Below are 17,036 nucleotides of genomic sequence, written 5' to 3'. Positions count from 1 at the left end.
CTCTCTGCCAATCCACTTGCAACACTGCGGTGCATCTCAATATTTTTATGGATAGCTAGCTCAACCCTCCACTGCCTCCACTTTGTCCATGCTGTGAGGTGTGAGTGCGACAGTCATCACTGAGTTTTTGTACATGTCAGAGGGATGGAGAGGTTGTTCCTCTTAATTCTTCTGTTAACCTGTCACCACCTATCATTTAGCTCTTCCTTCAGCCTTGACTTCTGCATAGAAAAAATAAAATGTGGCAATATACTGTAAGTTCTGAAATCACAAGTTAAAAGTCGATACAAATTCAGATTTTGATCAGTCATTTCATATGAGTCAAGTGAAAAACATTGTTGTGCAGTATTGTATTGCACAACCTTATCTTTTAAATGCATACAGTGTCTGTATCTAAATGATAGATTTGATCTGCTGCTTGCATTATTTTCTCAGTTATTCAGGGTATTCATGGAGTTGCAGCAAAGCTGCTGATGCAATACTACTCCTCATTCCTCGAGTCCATTGCAATTGTTATCGTCATGAAGGCAAATTTGGAATTTGACATGAGCATCGACTCAAAGGCCCAGTCTTACAAAAATATGAAGTGTGATGTTTGAATTTGACAAGTGTGTGTGGGTAAGAGAGCCGACTCAGAATGACAAACTCAATGATGTTTGCAAATCCACCAGGTAATTTTTTTATTTTTTTTACAAGGAAAATGTAGACATGTAGACATGCAGATATTTAGTCTGATAGTTAAACCTGCACCACAAAGAATGCAAAATCATTCCTATTTTAAAGTGAGATAATTCGAGATGTAATCTGCACTGTCTCTCAGGAATTTATCAGGCAAAGAACATAATGAAAATAAAAACTATGAAAGGTGAGAAGACTGCATCCTGAATTCTCCTTCTTACTCAAAATCTGAACTGAGTGAGTTAATCAATTTCTTATTTGACCACTCCTCAAAATTTCTCACCCCCATGACTGATTTTTTTTTTCTTTTCCTTTTAGCCCCATCGCAAAGGCAAAATCCTTGTGGCCTGGCCCAGCTGTGCCCTCCTCAACACCACCCCTTCCGGCTGACCAGTGGAGTCGGCCTGGCTGTCTTACCAAGACTCTGCTTCGACAATAATTCGTAAGAATTGGGCACTTACCATACCAAGTAGCATTTAGGTAGTTGGTGACACGAGTCATATGAGTGAAATAGTCTCATGAAGAGGTTGTCAATTTAGGATTTGGTAGAGTCTTGTTGGTAATGGCAGTGGTAATATACATACTCGTGATGTGTAATAGTCGTAAGGACGAGGGGAAGAATGATAGTGGGGCAACTTAGCATAACAATTGTGCATTTTGTGAGGAAAGCACCAAATGTGGCACACGAGTAGCCTAACATATTATGAACAGATTTGGATATTGGGCCATCTCAAATTCAGCCGCTGATGGCTGTGGCAGCCATTTTCCAAAATTGCCGCTAGTGGTTACTATGATTTCACTCCAACATTGGATTGAACATTTATTAAAAGCTGAATTAAGAAAAACATAACCTGAAGCCACCTCAAGTTTAAAGATAGCCGCCATTTTGCAAGATGGCTGCTAATTATTTGTTGTACCGGACGACTATCTCACTCATAGAAATTTGTTGTTGAGCATGGTGGCAAACGAATCGCGGGCTGCGTCTGATTGATATGAATACCAACATCGCTTATGTAAAGTCAGTGGTTGTTGAGCATGGTGGCAAACGAATCATGGGCTGCGTCTCATTCATATGAACACCGACATCTCACTCATAGAAATTGATCGAGAGATGTCTGATTTAAATGTTCTGAATCAGTGACACAGTCTGCTCTGTTAATATTCTCTCAATTTTGTGAGCACTCTCCCACACAGACACACACACACAAATCTATGCATTCAAGTGCAGCCTTTTTGCACTTGCAACGCTTCAGACAGCTCTTCTTGCACTTGCACGATACTAGCTCATAGCAGGTGTGGGCTGCTTTGGGTAGCTTTGTTCAGTGTGGCTCGTACACCCCCTCATCATTGTTAACCCAGCCCCAGCTGGATTGAGGAGGCAGCTCTGGCGTTGGTAGCAGTGTTTGACCCCACACATGGCCTCCTTGGTAGGCCGCCCTCTTCACATGCTACTCCAGAGCTGCCTTGGTTGGCGGGATCAGCTGCACATTGTTCTTCTTCGTAAAGAGTTTCTTCCGGGCCTTGTCAATGTCGTTGCACGTGCTGGTTCTGTCATAGAGCAATATGACGAACCTCTCGATGGTGTGCATGACATCGTCTGGTATGCCACTTGGTGCAGAGGATAGCTTCAGCAGTGCGTCTGAAAGTTCTGGCAGAACGGTCCAGATTGTCCAAGCAGTCTTCTTATCATGTTCAGCAAAGCTAGATACAGTGTCACACCCAGTCAGAGCGTGAAACATTGGGAGTGCCTGTGCCTTCTCTGGTCCTAGGCCAGCTGATATTTCGTGGGCTGCCAGGTACCGAAAACTCTTCCCAGTGCCAAATGCGAGCCACAGTTCATCTTCTGGTTGCAGTCCCTGGGCCACTGACCACAACATCAGTGTCAACTGTCTTGATCAGTATCTTGTGGTGACCATGGTTGGCTGCATGGGATGCATGCAACAACATTCGACTGTCAGCTTCTTCGTGGCTGCATGGGGCGAGCAAGGCCAGATCTAGCAGCGGTGGCTTGCTCAGGACTGCCTCTCCATCAGTGATAACCAGATGCTTGTCATCCTGGTCAAACCACCTGAAGATAGCTTCTGATAGGAACTTGAACAGCTCGGTCTTGTTGGTGTCCACTCGGAGGAAGTTCTGCCAGTTTCCAGGTATAACTGCTGCTCCGACCACGCGTCTACGCACTCCTTTTCCACGCTTTGATCTTGCACTGCCTTTCAGTGAATCAGCAATGTAGCGGTCCCAGACCAGGTCCAGGCGTGACACAGTCTGAAGCTTTGTTGACAGGTGCGGTATGAAGACATCCTGGGCATAGTCATCAAAGTTCTTGGCTACCGCAGGCTTCAGCATCTGGACAATGACTGCCCCATCAAGAACGAGGCTGGTGGTATCAGGAGCCTCTGATTGGGCATTGGAGAACTCTTCAAAACTCAGTAGCAAACTGGAACTGGCGCCGTGAAGGCAGAACGGAAATACATGCAGAATCTCGTAACCCGGTAATCCGTGACTGAGATAATCCGATGACCAAACTGCACCCCGCAAACCAAACTCAACTTGATGAACTACGGTTAACAATGGGATAGCATTGAGAACTCTATGGGCACAGAACAAAATAACAATGAATCGAGTCAACAAGTGTAAGCTGGCAAATTAACCGTGCGCGATTCCGGGGTCAATATGCACGCACACTACTTCTACTACCATGTGCCAAGCCAATAGTGCTATGAATGTTTATCATTGGTTTTCATTCAGAATCTGTGTCTTAATAAGACTAATTAGTCCACTTTAACTTTTTTTTCTCAACCAAATGAAATTGTTACTTTCTTTGACCATTATTGGACCTTTACCAGTAAATAAACTTTCACTATCAACCTGCATTCCTCTCCAGTAAAGCAGATATGTGTCATAACAGTAACCACTGGTGGCCATTTTGAAAAATTTTGACTTTGAGATGGCCCAATATCCAAATCTGTTCATAATATGATAGGCTACTAGTGTGCCAAATTTGGTGCTTTCCTCACAAAATGCACAATTGTTATGCTATATGTATTTAGCTAAGTTGCCCCACTACGAGAGGTAGGAAGAATGCTAGGAAGCTTTATTGTTGGAAACAAATATCAATATTGGTAAACATTTTTTTATAAAGTTTAAATAAACCTGGCTGCTTTAAGAGAATAAATAAATCTCATCTCCTGGCATCAGCTTGAATATGTTGAATCCAAGCAGATCTCAGAAGCTAAGTAGAGTAGAGTCTGGTAAGTTATTGGTTCTTGAACTATAGACAAGGGACAGAAAGTGAGCCTTGTAGAGCTCGTGTTAACTCATTTATTAAATTGTGGTCTGTACCTTGCTTCTTGATTGTATTATTTCTAGGGGCATTGTGACGCCAATTATGTACCCACCCCTGCCCTCTCCCATTGAGTTTGGCACAAATGTTGACTTGTTCTTTTCAAAAGTGATTTCACATCGATCCTCAAATGCGAACAGTCAGGATACTCGGCTTAATGTCCGAACCTTCACAGGCACGGCGTTCCATCAACAAGTAGGCCAAATAATGGCATCCTCATAAATGCAATGCCTTGCCTATGAAGCATCAGGATCAGTTTATAGTTGGATCAGAAATATAACCCAGCCGAGACAACTCAACTCTGACCTATCTTGTCAGCCCGATGAACTGATAGACAAGGGATGGGAAGAAAGCTCAGTCAGTAGCATACTCACCGTTGAACAATCTGGTCATGAATGTTCTCCTGTGGAGTCTAATCCAATGAACTTTGCTGTACTGATGCGATGAAAGGGGTTGCAGCATCTTAGAGCAAGCAATCCTTTTGGCAAGGACTTAAAATCTAGCTTTCCCATCTGCATTCAGGTTCTTTCAGGATGTCTTTAAAGAAGAGTAGACTATTATGTGCTGGTACCATGTCTGAAATTCTTGCTTATTGTGAGATGTACTATATTTTTGTCATGTACACGTCGATTTGTTGTAAAAGACAAAGCTAGATCAACTATGATAGTTAGAAAAACTGTCAGTCAGGACAATGGAGGTGTTACTTCCTCCCTGACACTGTCAACGCGTCTCTCCTGACGGTACTTCCAGGATCCTAAAAAATTAAGGAGCTGTTTTTGTGCACATTCTTTGAATTATTTTGTGGGACGACCTTTCAGATAAATTCGGAATGTAAATCGTTTTTCAACATGTTTGTGTTCATATAGAGATACAGTATTTAAAATAAGCTACAGAATCATTATCAGCACTAGCTCATACAGTACCTTACATTTTTCCAGTCCCAAACACAGCCATATTCTCACCATTATCCTCGGCGAATGTAACAACCTCCAACTTAAAAGCTGTTGTTTACAACTTTCATGACTTTACGGGAGGCATTTTGAGATGACGTAGTAAGGATGGATCAAACATAGTTGGGATTGCAAGGGATGGATCAAACATAATTGGTGAGTGCGTGCTCGTTATTGATTGGATAATTTCACAGGCGTCAGTGAGCAGATTAACGTTTAATTGCTCACCCAATCAGCAAACGTTCCAGACAATTATTTATGCCGTGGGTTTTAGATTAACAATCATACAATTTATTTCAGAAAATGTCATACTTTGCAAAAAAAAAAAACATTTCTGCAATTCAATGTCTTAAACTATAGACGAGTCGCTACTGAGTACAAGTCAAGGTCCGGACTTCCGGGGAAAAAGGAACAACTTGTAGGCCAAAAATTACGGTAAGTTAATGTTGAGTGGTAACAATGGGGTTAGTATGTTGAAGAAAAGTAGATTGACAGATTGTTACTGATGTGTAGATGCAACATGCATCATTGATCAAATGGATTCCGACTGTCTGCGTTTCCTTGTACAATTATATTGTACTGTATTAGTAAATATAGATGCAAATAAATATATAGTTGTTTTTTTTTTTTCACCTGCAGAATTTTTGCAATGAATGCTGCCAAATTGGGCCGAGGTATGAACATTGCTGTATTGAATGGTATGTACAAAATCTGCATCTCAGCTAAACATATGACATTCAAATGTATACAATCAAAATAACATAAATATACTCACACAGCAAAGCAGTCTTAAACATCCATGGATGAGGGAATGCATTTACAATGACCCTTCATGGCTAAATACTCTTGTGGTTCTGCGAAACCGGCACTCCCCCCGAGGCAATGGCACACAGCAAATAACGGACCCGAGACAGTTATTCCATTAGCATTCGTTTTAGATAGCCTTTCCCTTTAGTGTAGTGGGTTTACGGGACAACATGCGTTGCGTGGGCTTGAGGCAGGTCTTTCTTCCCATTCTTTATTTTACTTTGCACTTATGACCTCTATCTCATGCAAGCATGCAGACCATAACAAATAGTAGTCATTTGCAGATGTGTGCCAAAACTCCTTCAAATCACGCGCCATAACCCAACAGCCAGTTCACCTCAACCTTCACCATACTCAGACCACAAATGCTACAACATTCATATGACCTCCAAATGCCTTCATAATATTCCTTCAACACCACATTTCAAAATTCAGTCTTCTTTCTATTAGACATAATGAACTGAAATTATTTTGAAGACAAATAGTACAAAATGTATGAAACAAACTCAGGCTGTAGTCACACCTTTAACAGAAACCTGAATGCAATACACTCGAAGCAATCAACAGAATATTGATGCAAACATCCCAACCATCTTGGGAGGCAAGGAGTGGCTGATGTTTCGAGCATGAAGTTTTTGGCTGAGCAAAAGGAGATGGGATAGGGGTGAGGGTTGATGTCGGGTGGGAGTGAGTACTCTTCTGACTCTGATGCAGGAGTTCCAGAATCGTAAACAATTGTAAACAAAGTGGAATTAGAAAAGAAAGCCTCCTTCTCTTTCTCTGCTCCAATTGGTTCATCTGATTATATGCTTATGAAAGTCAACATCTCTCTGGCTTTTCTCAGAGATCCTCAGCATCGGCGAATCTGGCAGTTCACTCAAGCAGACTGGCAGGGACTGCAAGCAACATCTCACTTCAGGACTGCTCCATAGCAGTCGGTGGTCTCTCTGTCTTCTGTAATGTCCGGAGGGCAGCGGGACTCGCACAGTCGTGAGGATTGCTGAACACTGTTTATTGCCCACCGGATGCACACTACTACACAGACTACACAGGCTCCACAGACTACAACGACTACAACCACGCCTCAGGCGGCGCGCACTCCTATATCCCGTGCAGGCACGTGACCACTCCAAAACCACTCCTCCACACCTCCACCACGCTCCCCGCACTATGCCCTGCCCCCGCAGGCCACTACACCACACTCCTCCCTCCTAAAACTATGATCAGAAATGACCATCATAATAATAAGCATTAGCGGCACAGAATACCATGATATAAAAGTAGAGAGGTACAAAAACGATAATAACCAAAAAGCACAGGCACATCACACCATATAACGTGTCGATGTGAGCGAGTTGAACTTAAACGGACAGGTGCTCGAAAACTGAGTTGCACGACGAACCCACAAAAACCCTGACCGCGTTACAGATATCAAGAAGCAAGGCGGGAAGCACAGCATCACTACGCAGCAGAAGCGCCCCCAGGCGGCTCATGCTTACACGCCCTCCGGCGAGGTCGCGACGACCTCCCGAGCAAACCTCCCCCGGCAACATCAAACGCCCCTGGCCGACAAGGTGGCACATCTCCCCCAGACAGACCCGAATCAGATAAACATTCCGAGCCTGGAAGCCCCTTGTCTGGAAGCCCCGTGGCACCAGCCCAGCCGACCTTGGCGAGAACAGAGAGTTGCGCTCCAGGGCGCCAGGCACGTCTGACCTTGGCGAAACCAGGAGTGGGGGTAACGCTGAACAGCGAACCAGCCCCGGCTCCGAGCCGATCCCTGATCCCCACACCAAAACCGCGCATCCAACCCAACCGAGAAAACCATGCACCTCCACATGGACGGTCAGTGCAGCCTGGAGACATACGAGTGTCATTCAACAACAAAAACATTGCCTGTTTCAATGCAACCTTCTGCTCACGTACAGCGTGTCCCCCCAGCATAAATCCCATACATGACAGGGTAGCGAACCGTGGGCTGCCCTCGCAGCTGGAGGTTGGCGAGACCTCTTTATTTGCCACGATCGCCCCCAAGGCATTCACATCACATCGATCATATCGGACATCCCATAGATTGATCCCAGTCAAACATATTATGCTCATACGCGAACTGTCGGCATTTATTTTAACAAGGTTAAATTGCATCACTCGTGCAATGGAAATCAAATACGCAACAAACAGCAACCCATGAATCACATCACGTGTCCGTCTCTCGGTCGTCGTCGTGACGTTGCGACGACCTGCTTGTCGTCTATGGTCGCAATCCGCGAACTTCTTGAACGCGACTGACTCGCTCCAATCCCCCGCTGAAATCGCCTGAACGACACGGGCGCGCATTGTATCATGAGCGCAGCTGAAGCGCGAGAGCGCATCGCAGCTGGCATGGCTCCCGTTGCTCCAGAACCGTACATCATCGTCGCAGGAAGCAGTGAACGGCAGCTCCTGTTGTATCGTCACGGCTCCTGCCACCAGAATCTCGCCCTCAGGTATTGAGGGAGGCCCGGGCCCAAACGGAGGTACGTGCCCCGAAGGAGGCACAGGTGCACCTGGAGGTACGAACTCCAAAACAGGAACTGCGAGCCCCTCCCCTCACACCACGAACCGCGGGAGCGCAACCCGCTGACCCTGATGGGCAACCAAGACGTGTGCCCCGCCAACCGCCGGAAGCGCTTCACCAGCATACACGTGCAATGCGAGGATAGTACGAGCGGACTCAACTCGACACCCGACCAGTGCCCCGATCATCTCGACCTCCACTGGCATTGGTCCTGTCACCGTCGGACCAATTGAAGACAGGTTCAACGCCAGCAGCATCAGTGCCCCGATCATCTCAACCTCCACTGTCATTGATCTTGTCACCTCCGGACCAATTGAAGACAGGTTCAACATCGGCAGCATCTCCCGCTCCGGGTCGCCGGGATCTCTATACCCAGGCTGCAAGACTCGACCTGGGGCGTTAAAGTGTACGCCATGCACCGAACACCGTACCGGCAGTAGGTCCCGACCCGGGACGTAAGGGTCGCTTCGCACACCGCCATCCATGACCATTATGATGGCCAATGACTCTCAGCACACAAACCGTAGACGTCCCCGAGTGCTCAGACCGCCGTCCGATTGACTGCATTGCAACGCTCGGTCCCGACCCGTGCCAAAGACCGTGCGTGCGGCTGTGCGCGCCTGGAACATCGCGCTGACCTCCGAATCATCTGCTGCGCACTGACCCTCGAGACCCCGGACATTCCTCAGAGCTCGTGCGACAGCCGACGCCGCGTCTGAGCTGAACTTCATGTCAACGTCCTTCAGCCGTGGCATCGCAGAAACCATTCCCGTGGTTTTCAAAGCAGAAATAAAATGAACTCCGACGAAGACGGGCACGCGTCCGTGCGCCGTGCCCCGACCTTCCGCCATCCTCGAGCCGTCCGTGACGGCGAGACGCCTGGCCCCGAAGCCTGTGCGTGCGGCGCGCGAAACTCGCGATGCGCTTCTCCGGGACCCTCGCCCGGTGTAGACCTCGAACTGCGCAAGGTGCGCTGAGTTACTCGCTGCAGCGATCCAATCGCCCCGGCCAAAAACTGCACGTCAATCCGGATGTAACCCAGGCACTTTGCACACACCGATCCGAACAGACTCGTCGCCAATGTAATGTCCGGAGGGCAGCGGGACTCGCACAGTCGTGAGGATTGCTGAACACTGTTTATTGCCCACCGGATGCACACTACTACACAGACTACACAGACTACAACGACTACAACCACGCCTCAGGCGGCGCGCACTCCTATATCCCGTGCAGGCACGTGACCACTCCAAAACCACTCCTCCACACCTCCACCATGCTCCCCGCACTATGCCCTGCCCCCGCAGGCCACTACACCACATCTTCTACCGCTTCCTTTTTGGTCTTGCAACTTCTGCTCTTTCCATTCTCTGTCCCCCTTCCCCTCCCCCCCCAAAGGTTCCTGCAGGGCACACATGGTCCACCATAAACCCCCTTCTGGTGAATCTCCCAAAATCCAGGATCACTGCTCACCTCCACTTATTCATTCCCCCCCTCCCCCACCTGCTTGTGGAACCAACTTCCACATCCTCCACAATCGTGTGCCTCCCTCCAGGTCTTCAAGACAGCCGTTCTTCACCATCTCAGATAATCTTTTCCTCCATTTCCTTTTGCCCCATCCCATCCCATCCCAAACCATGATCTTTTCTACCCCCATTATTTTCCCTCCAGCTCCCAAGCCACCCTCCTTCAAAATTTCCAGTTTTCTCTCCAAAGTTTCCTTCTGTATCCATATTGTTCACCTCATGCATCGTCCCCTGCCACTCATGCAATATAATCATACCCATTGTTTTGTACAAGTCTCCCTCTATGTTGTCCTTCAACTCAGCTGAAAGTGTCCCTGCCCCCTCCTCTCTGCACTGTTTCATTTGTCCTGTTGTGTCCTGATCTATTCAGTGTTCTCACATTTCCACAAGTCTCGACTCTGTATTAAAAAAAAAAAAGCTGGGAAAATGGAGCTTTGGAGATGTGTTCATGCATTTGTAAGTGGTGTGTGGGGTTTTTTTTTTAAAGCTGTTTCTCCTTTTAGTCTCTGATGCAAAATATCTGATTTTCAGACCAAATGGCAAAAAAATAACAATAAAAGTTCATAGACACACGTGTGTATCTTAAGTTATAAAATGACCTGCTCTATTCCCGAGAAGAGTTCTTGGCAAACAAATAAAGAGGAGGGGGTGGGGGGAATCTCCTCTCATACTTGGCTCATGTTTGGTATTGTAAAAATGAATCAGGAGTTGGAATCTTAACATACATCTGAAAGATGAAGTTGAATTCGGAAATGAAGCCGATTTGAAAACACTCTGCTTATGTCTCTTTTGTTACCGGAAGAATATTTACTTGCATTTGTTGTCGGTTTATCTTTTTCAAAGTTTGGCTTCAGGCAATACTCTAAATTGGAATAATTGTCTGAAGAGATTCTTGACTTTTCTCGAGAAAGTAGCAGGTGTGTCTCATGTCTACCCCCATTAATCCTCCCCAAGCCCACTTCTTTCCAGGTTTCCAGTTTTACCTTCTACTTACGTGATTGAGAGTTTGTGGCTGTATCCATGTTGTCCACCCCCGTGTCCTCCCCTTGACTTCATTCTTACCCACATCCATAATTATTTGTCCAAGTCTGCTCCATTTCCTGATTCCCTCCTTTTAGTTTGTCCCTTAACTCTTCTGTTGGTGTGTCCCTCCCACCCCTCTTTCTTTACTGTTCTTTACCTCTGCACCAAAGATGGATGTAGGTTATGTTTTCACCCCCTGTCTGTCTGTCTGTCTGTGAGTATGATATCTCATAAGGTTGTGGACGGATTTGTGCGAAATTTGGTGGACAGTTTGGTGTGTGGCAAGGACTAATTGATTAGATTTTGGTGAAGATCAAGATCCAGATTCGTGAATATTAAAAAAAAAAATTGTGATCATTCACTATTGAGAGATGGGGCCAAAAACGATATCCTGTGTAGCACAATATTTCAAAAAGTTGTGGACGAGTTATGACAAAACTTGGTGGATGAGTTGGTTAGGTGACGAGAACAAGCCGATTCGATTTTAGTTCAGGTCCGAATCCAGATCCGGTCGATCTACCAAGTGCTGTTCTAGTTTCTTGGTCACATCCTGATCTGTTTTATGTAGTCGCTGCTCCACGAGCATCAACGCTGCAAATAATCCCCCACCCCACTCAAAATGGCATACATCTGCCTACATGTTGTGGCTCAAGTAAAGTTAACATTAATTTTTTTTTATGATGTCAATTTATTATTTTGCTTCTCAGCAGCTCAATTGGAAGAAATTGTGAATAAGCACAACTGAAAGCTTTTGCTCAAAAATAAAGCGACACCATTGATCGTCTCATCACCGACCTCATTTTAATTCTTTATTTCTTTCAAGTAGCTCTGTGACTAGATTATTAAAAGTTAATTGCTTTACTTCACTGGTGTATGTTAGATTAATATTGCTGATTACTTTTGAGCTTTCAGGTATGCTCCCCTGAGGCTGGCTGGCAACCTGTCCTCATCCAAATCTCTGTGGAGGAAATGTTCAAGCCGAGTGGTGGATGTCGAGTTGTTCCCCCTGCCAGAGTTTATGACATGAAGATGATGTTGCTTTTCTGTTTTGTAGTCAGTACGGGAGAAATAGACATAAAGAGCTACGATATGTACAAAGGAGGTAAGAAACAGGAAGTGTGGATTTCACTTGTTTTTATGTCTATTTCTTGAGAACAGAGTGAAACCATGGACACAAATGCCTTTGTCTAACATTGCAATTATAACATAATAATGACAAATTGAAGACCAAATGATTATCTGGTTTGTGAATGAGGGTATGACGACAAAGAGTGATTGTTACATTATGTCTTAGATTTCTCGGGTCCAATGGTGAATTTTCTGAGAAGTCTTTCTAATGGATCAATCATCTTCATAACTACCCATGACGATGGAGCCTCAAGGTAAAACGATGGAGGCTCAAACGTCGGACGTGCTGATACGGGCTATTTTTTATACTTCTATGACTTTTGCATTTGACCAAATTATTTATGATGTTCTCCATTGTCTCATAATAACGGTTTGTTGGAAATTTGATGAGAAAAGCTCAAATGGTAAAAACAAAATATTGTGGCCTGGACACTGACACTGACACTGACACTGATACACACACACACACACACACACACACACACACACACACACACACACACACACACACACACACACACACACACACACACACACACACACACACACACACACACACACACACACACACACACACACACACACACACACCTCAATATTCCAGGTCCAGAAACTCTTGGAACCATGAACCAAAACTCCTTCATTGAGAAATGAAGGAATTGCCATTGAGTATTGCTGCCCAGGACCAAAGCCTTGCCTTTTGGGCAGGTTAAAAGAGTTTATGGTGCTGTTGTGGATTTTTTTTAACCCACCTTGTTGTGATCGTTGAAGGATTCTTACTGGCCGATTGTGGAATCCTATTTGACTTCAGGCAGAGTTTAACGTTTGTCTGATTTGGTTATAAAATCCTGCATAAAACCCATTGACACTGATAAAACCGATGTCCACACAAGTCTTTTCTTGTGAAACAATTTATTTTCTAATTATCCACCATACACTTCTCACCCTTGTACAATGAACTTAAGAATCCCCATTGATTGCAATATTATTTGGTTCTATTTCATTTATTCTTACTTTAGTTAACAGTTAGACCAACCCGATTCAATTCACTTCCACATTACATCAGAGAGTTTTATTCTAACTTGGTACTTGGTCATCCCAGTGTGTACCCCGGTCAGAATAGGTACACCGTATCCCTGCGTGTCGTAAAAGGCGACTAAAAGGGTTGGCGTCAGGAAGGGCATCCGGTCATAAAAACATCGCCTCAAAAGGAAACCATGATGAGTACAACTGATGGGCAGGGTACAGCCCGAAGTACCCCGTGGGGGTCCTCACCCCCTCTCGTTAAAACTCAAGGTGGGGAACCCAATCGAAGCAAGGGAGGAAATTTTTCCATTTATGATGACCAATCGTCTGATGCCCCACGTGGAGATCGGTTTCTGAGGTTTGGTACGTGGAATGTAGGGACAATGACAGGGAGATCTGGAGAAGTGGTTGAAACATTGGTCAGAAGAAGAGTGGACAAATGTTGTGTGCAGGAGACACGGTGGAAGGGAAGTGGTGTGAGAATGGTGAAGGGAAGGCAGGGGCAAAAGTACAAGTTTATGTGGCAAGGGTGCCCGGAAGGCATGCATGGTGTTGGTGTCATGTTTTCTGAGGAGTTTGTAGACAGTGTAGTGAGTGTGACTAGAGTGAGTGAAAGGTTGATGATGGTGAGAATCGTGATCAGAAAGCTCTTGGTGAACGTCATCTCGGGATATGCCCCGCAGGTCGGTCGAAGCGATGAAGAGAAGAACATGTTCTGGTGTGCGATGGAGAAGTTGATGGAAAATGTGAAAGATGAGGAAGTTGGTGTGGTTGGAGGAGACTTGAATGGACATGTGGGAAGGAGTCCAGACGGTTTTGAGGGAGTCCATGGGGGTTATGGATATGGTGTGAGAAATGGAGAAGGTGAAAGGATCTTGGAGTTTGCTGATGGAGCTGATTTGTTGATCTGTAATACTTAATTCCAGAAAGCGAATAATAAGCTTATTACATACACGTCAGGTGGGTTGACGACAACCATTGACTACCTGATGGTGCGTCAGCGAGATAGGGGAAACCTCCGGGACACAAAGGTGATCCCAGGGGAGGAGACTGTTTCGCAGCACCACCTGGTTGTCTGCGATATAAGGGTGAAAGGTGCGCGGAGAATTCGGCGGGTGAAGTACCAACCGAGGATGAAGGTGTGGAGGTTGAAAGAGGCGACAGTGAAGGAAGCATTAAGAGAGAGGCTGAGTATGGTTGAAGATGATGTGGTTGAGCTTGAAAGTGGTTGGATGTCAATGAAAGATAGTCTATTGGGAGCCGTTGGTGAGGTATGTGGATGGACAAAAGGACCACCGAGGCACTCGGAAACATGGTGGTGGGATGATGAAGTTGGAAAGACAATTGAAGAGAAGAGGAAGAAGTTCAAGGAATGGCAAAAGGCAAAGGATACGGTGGAAGAAGAGGCTGCACATGAAAGTTATAAGGAAGCCAAGAAGGCTGCAAAGAAAGAGGTTGCAAAGGCGCAGGAGGCCCAGAGGAAAATGTTTGGAGAACGCTTGGATTCGGAGGAGGGTAAGAGAGCGGTATTCAGGATTGCAAAGCAGATAGCGAGAGAGAGATTTGATTTGATGGGGGTGAGTTGCTTGAAGGATGAAGTGGGACAAATTGTTGTGGATTCAGATGGAATTAAAGGAAGATGGAAGAGATATATGGAAAGGCTGTTGAATGTAGAAAATGAATGGGATAGAAACATCGAGAATAACCCAGTTTTAGGACCAGCAGAGAAGATAACTGAGAAGGAAGTTGAGGAAGCTATAAGAGCAATGAAGAGTAGAAAAGCAGGAGGGCCGACGGGAGTTGTGGGAGATATGTTGAAGGCAGCGGGAAGTTGGGGTGTGAAGAGAATGACAGAGATCTGTAATCTGGTGGTGAAAGAAGGCCGCATTCCAGTGGATTGGGAACTGAGTACCCTCGTCCCTCTGTACAAGGGGAAAGGTGACCCTCTGGACTGTGGCTCCTATAGAGCAATAAAGTTATTGGAGCATGGAATGAAGGTATTGGAAAGGGTGTTGGAGAAGAGGATAAGGAAGAAGGTAAAGATTGACGAAATGCAGTTTGGATTTATGCCAGGAAGAGGAACGACAGATGCAATTTTTATTGTAAGGCAGTTGCAGGAGAAGTACATGGAGAAGAGGAAGAAGTTGTTTTTGGGGTTTGTTGATCTGGAGAAAGCATTTGATAGGGTCCCACGCGAAGTTATGACATGGGCATTGAGGAAGTTAGGAGTGGAGGAATGGTTGATCAGAGTAGTGATGGCCATGTACGAGAGAGCACGCACAGCTGTAAGGATGAAGGATGGGAACAGTGGTGAGTTTGAGGTGAGGGTAGGAGTGCACCAGGGGTCGGTACTAAGTCCACTTCTATTTGTAGTTGTGATGGAGGTGCTGGCTCGGAGGGTAAAGGAGGGTTTACCGTGGGAGCTGCTGTATGCAGATGATCTGGTGTTGATTGCAGAGAGTATGGATGGACTGAAGGAGAAGATGAACAAGTGGAAGGAATGTATGGAGGCAAAAGGTTTGAAGGTGAATATCGGAAAGACGAAGGTGATGGCAAGTGGTAAAAATGTGGTGAGGTGGAAAGGACTGGGAAGTGGCCGTGTGGTGTGTGCAGGAAGGGTGTCGGAGTGAACTCCATTCAGTGTACAATGTGTGCTGAATTGGTGCATCGAAAATGTAGTGGGGTGAGAGGGTCATTAACCAGTGTGGCAGCTACATTCAAGTGTAAGGTGTGCATCGAGGGAGCAGCAGATGAAGGAATTGTTGAGTTGGATCTTGGACATGGTGTGAAGCTGGAAGGGGTGAAAACATTTTGCTATCTCGGAGACATGCTGAATGGAGAAGGTGGATCAGACTCTTCGACGGTTGCTCGAGTGAGATGTGCATGGAAGAAGTTTCGGGAACTGAGTGGCGTGCTGACGAAGAGGGGAGTGTCGTTGAAGCTGAAGGGAAAGGTGTATGCTACATGTGTGAGGAGTACGATGATTTATGGGAGTGAGACATGGGTACTGAACATGGAGCAGCAACAAAGGCTGGAACGGGTGGAAATGCGAATGGTTCGGTGGATGTGTGGAGTATCGTTGAGAGAGAGGAAGACAAATGATGACTTGCGGAAGATGATGGGAATAGAGTCTGTGATGGAGGTTGTGAAGAGAAACAGGTTGAGATGGTTGGGTCATGTGTTGAGGAAGGATGAAAGTGACTGGGTGAGAGGAGTGTTGGAAATGAGTGTAGTCGGAAGTAGAGGACGGGGAAGACCGAGAAAAACTTGGCTAAATGTGGTGGAAGAGGAAATGTGGGCAAGGGGATTAAGAAGGGGAGATGCAGAAAACAGGGTAAAGTGGAGAAGATTGTCATGGGGCCCGCAAGGCTAACCCCCGCTTTAGCGGGGAAAATGGCTTTTAAATGCTTGTGTGTTGGTACTTGGTCAGTTCCAAGGAGCACAAGCCACTGAGATTCTCATACTTCCTCAGGTACTTGCACTGAAACAATTTTACATTTCAAAGCATCTTATACTTTCATGAGAGAGTGGTGGGAGCTATCAACCCAGACTGCAGATGTGTCCTTCAGACGAGAAGCCACTTCGTACATTTCGAGGCAAAGGTTCGCTGTTATCAGCTCAGGTCACACCGCTCCATAAGAAGACATTTATCATCATTTAGGGCAAAAGTCTCTTGGCCAGAAAGGACAGCCAATTCAACTTGTAGCATAAAAGTTACATTTCTAAAACTCCATTTGTTACAATTTAGAATACATTAATATAAAATTTTTCCCCACAGTGCCTTCATTTTTTTGTGCACTTTTAATCCATCCTTTGTGTTTTGAGCAGGCATTTCCAATTATGTTATATGCAGGAAACTAGTTTCAGTTCATGCACCATGCTCTGGAGCATCATTTCTGCCAAAGCAGTTTCTTAACTCTGCTTACAATCCTTGATGGGTCACCACTCCAACACAGGAAGTCAGGGCAGGAATTTGGAATTTCTTCAAGGTGGTTGTGATA

The 17,036-nt window shown here is 45.6% G+C and overlaps 1 protein-coding gene across 9 annotated transcripts in view; it reads left to right on the top strand.

Moving 5' to 3' along the window:
• Positions 1-17,036, top strand: part of LOC147020044 (protein FAM3B-like) — a 92,179-nt gene that overhangs the window by 67,756 nt on the left and 7,387 nt on the right. For 4 of the 9 annotated variants that reach the window (XM_085895028.1, XM_085895023.1, XM_085895022.1 and 1 more), the window contains exons 3-8: positions 821-865; positions 997-1,120; positions 5,332-5,406; positions 5,611-5,669; positions 11,936-11,983; positions 12,176-12,263. In XM_085895028.1, coding sequence (XP_085751154.1) covers positions 821-865; positions 997-1,120; positions 5,332-5,406; positions 5,611-5,669; positions 11,936-11,983; positions 12,176-12,263 — 439 coding nt within the window. The remainder of the gene's footprint in view (positions 1-820; positions 866-996; positions 1,121-5,331; positions 5,407-5,610; positions 5,670-11,935; positions 11,984-12,175; positions 12,264-17,036) is intronic. The other 5 variants (XM_085895031.1, XM_085895024.1, XM_085895030.1 and 2 more) reach the window with 3 other exon arrangements.

The sequence above is a fragment of the Eptatretus burgeri genome, chromosome 9 (genome assembly GCF_056783735.1).
Source record: "Eptatretus burgeri isolate ZD-2024b chromosome 9, Ebu_testis_v1, whole genome shotgun sequence".
In the NCBI taxonomy this organism is placed as follows: Eukaryota; Metazoa; Chordata; class Myxini; order Myxiniformes; family Myxinidae; genus Eptatretus; species Eptatretus burgeri.
The sequence above is the reverse complement of the archived record's forward strand: the minus strand, read 5'-3'. Positions and strand labels throughout refer to the sequence as shown.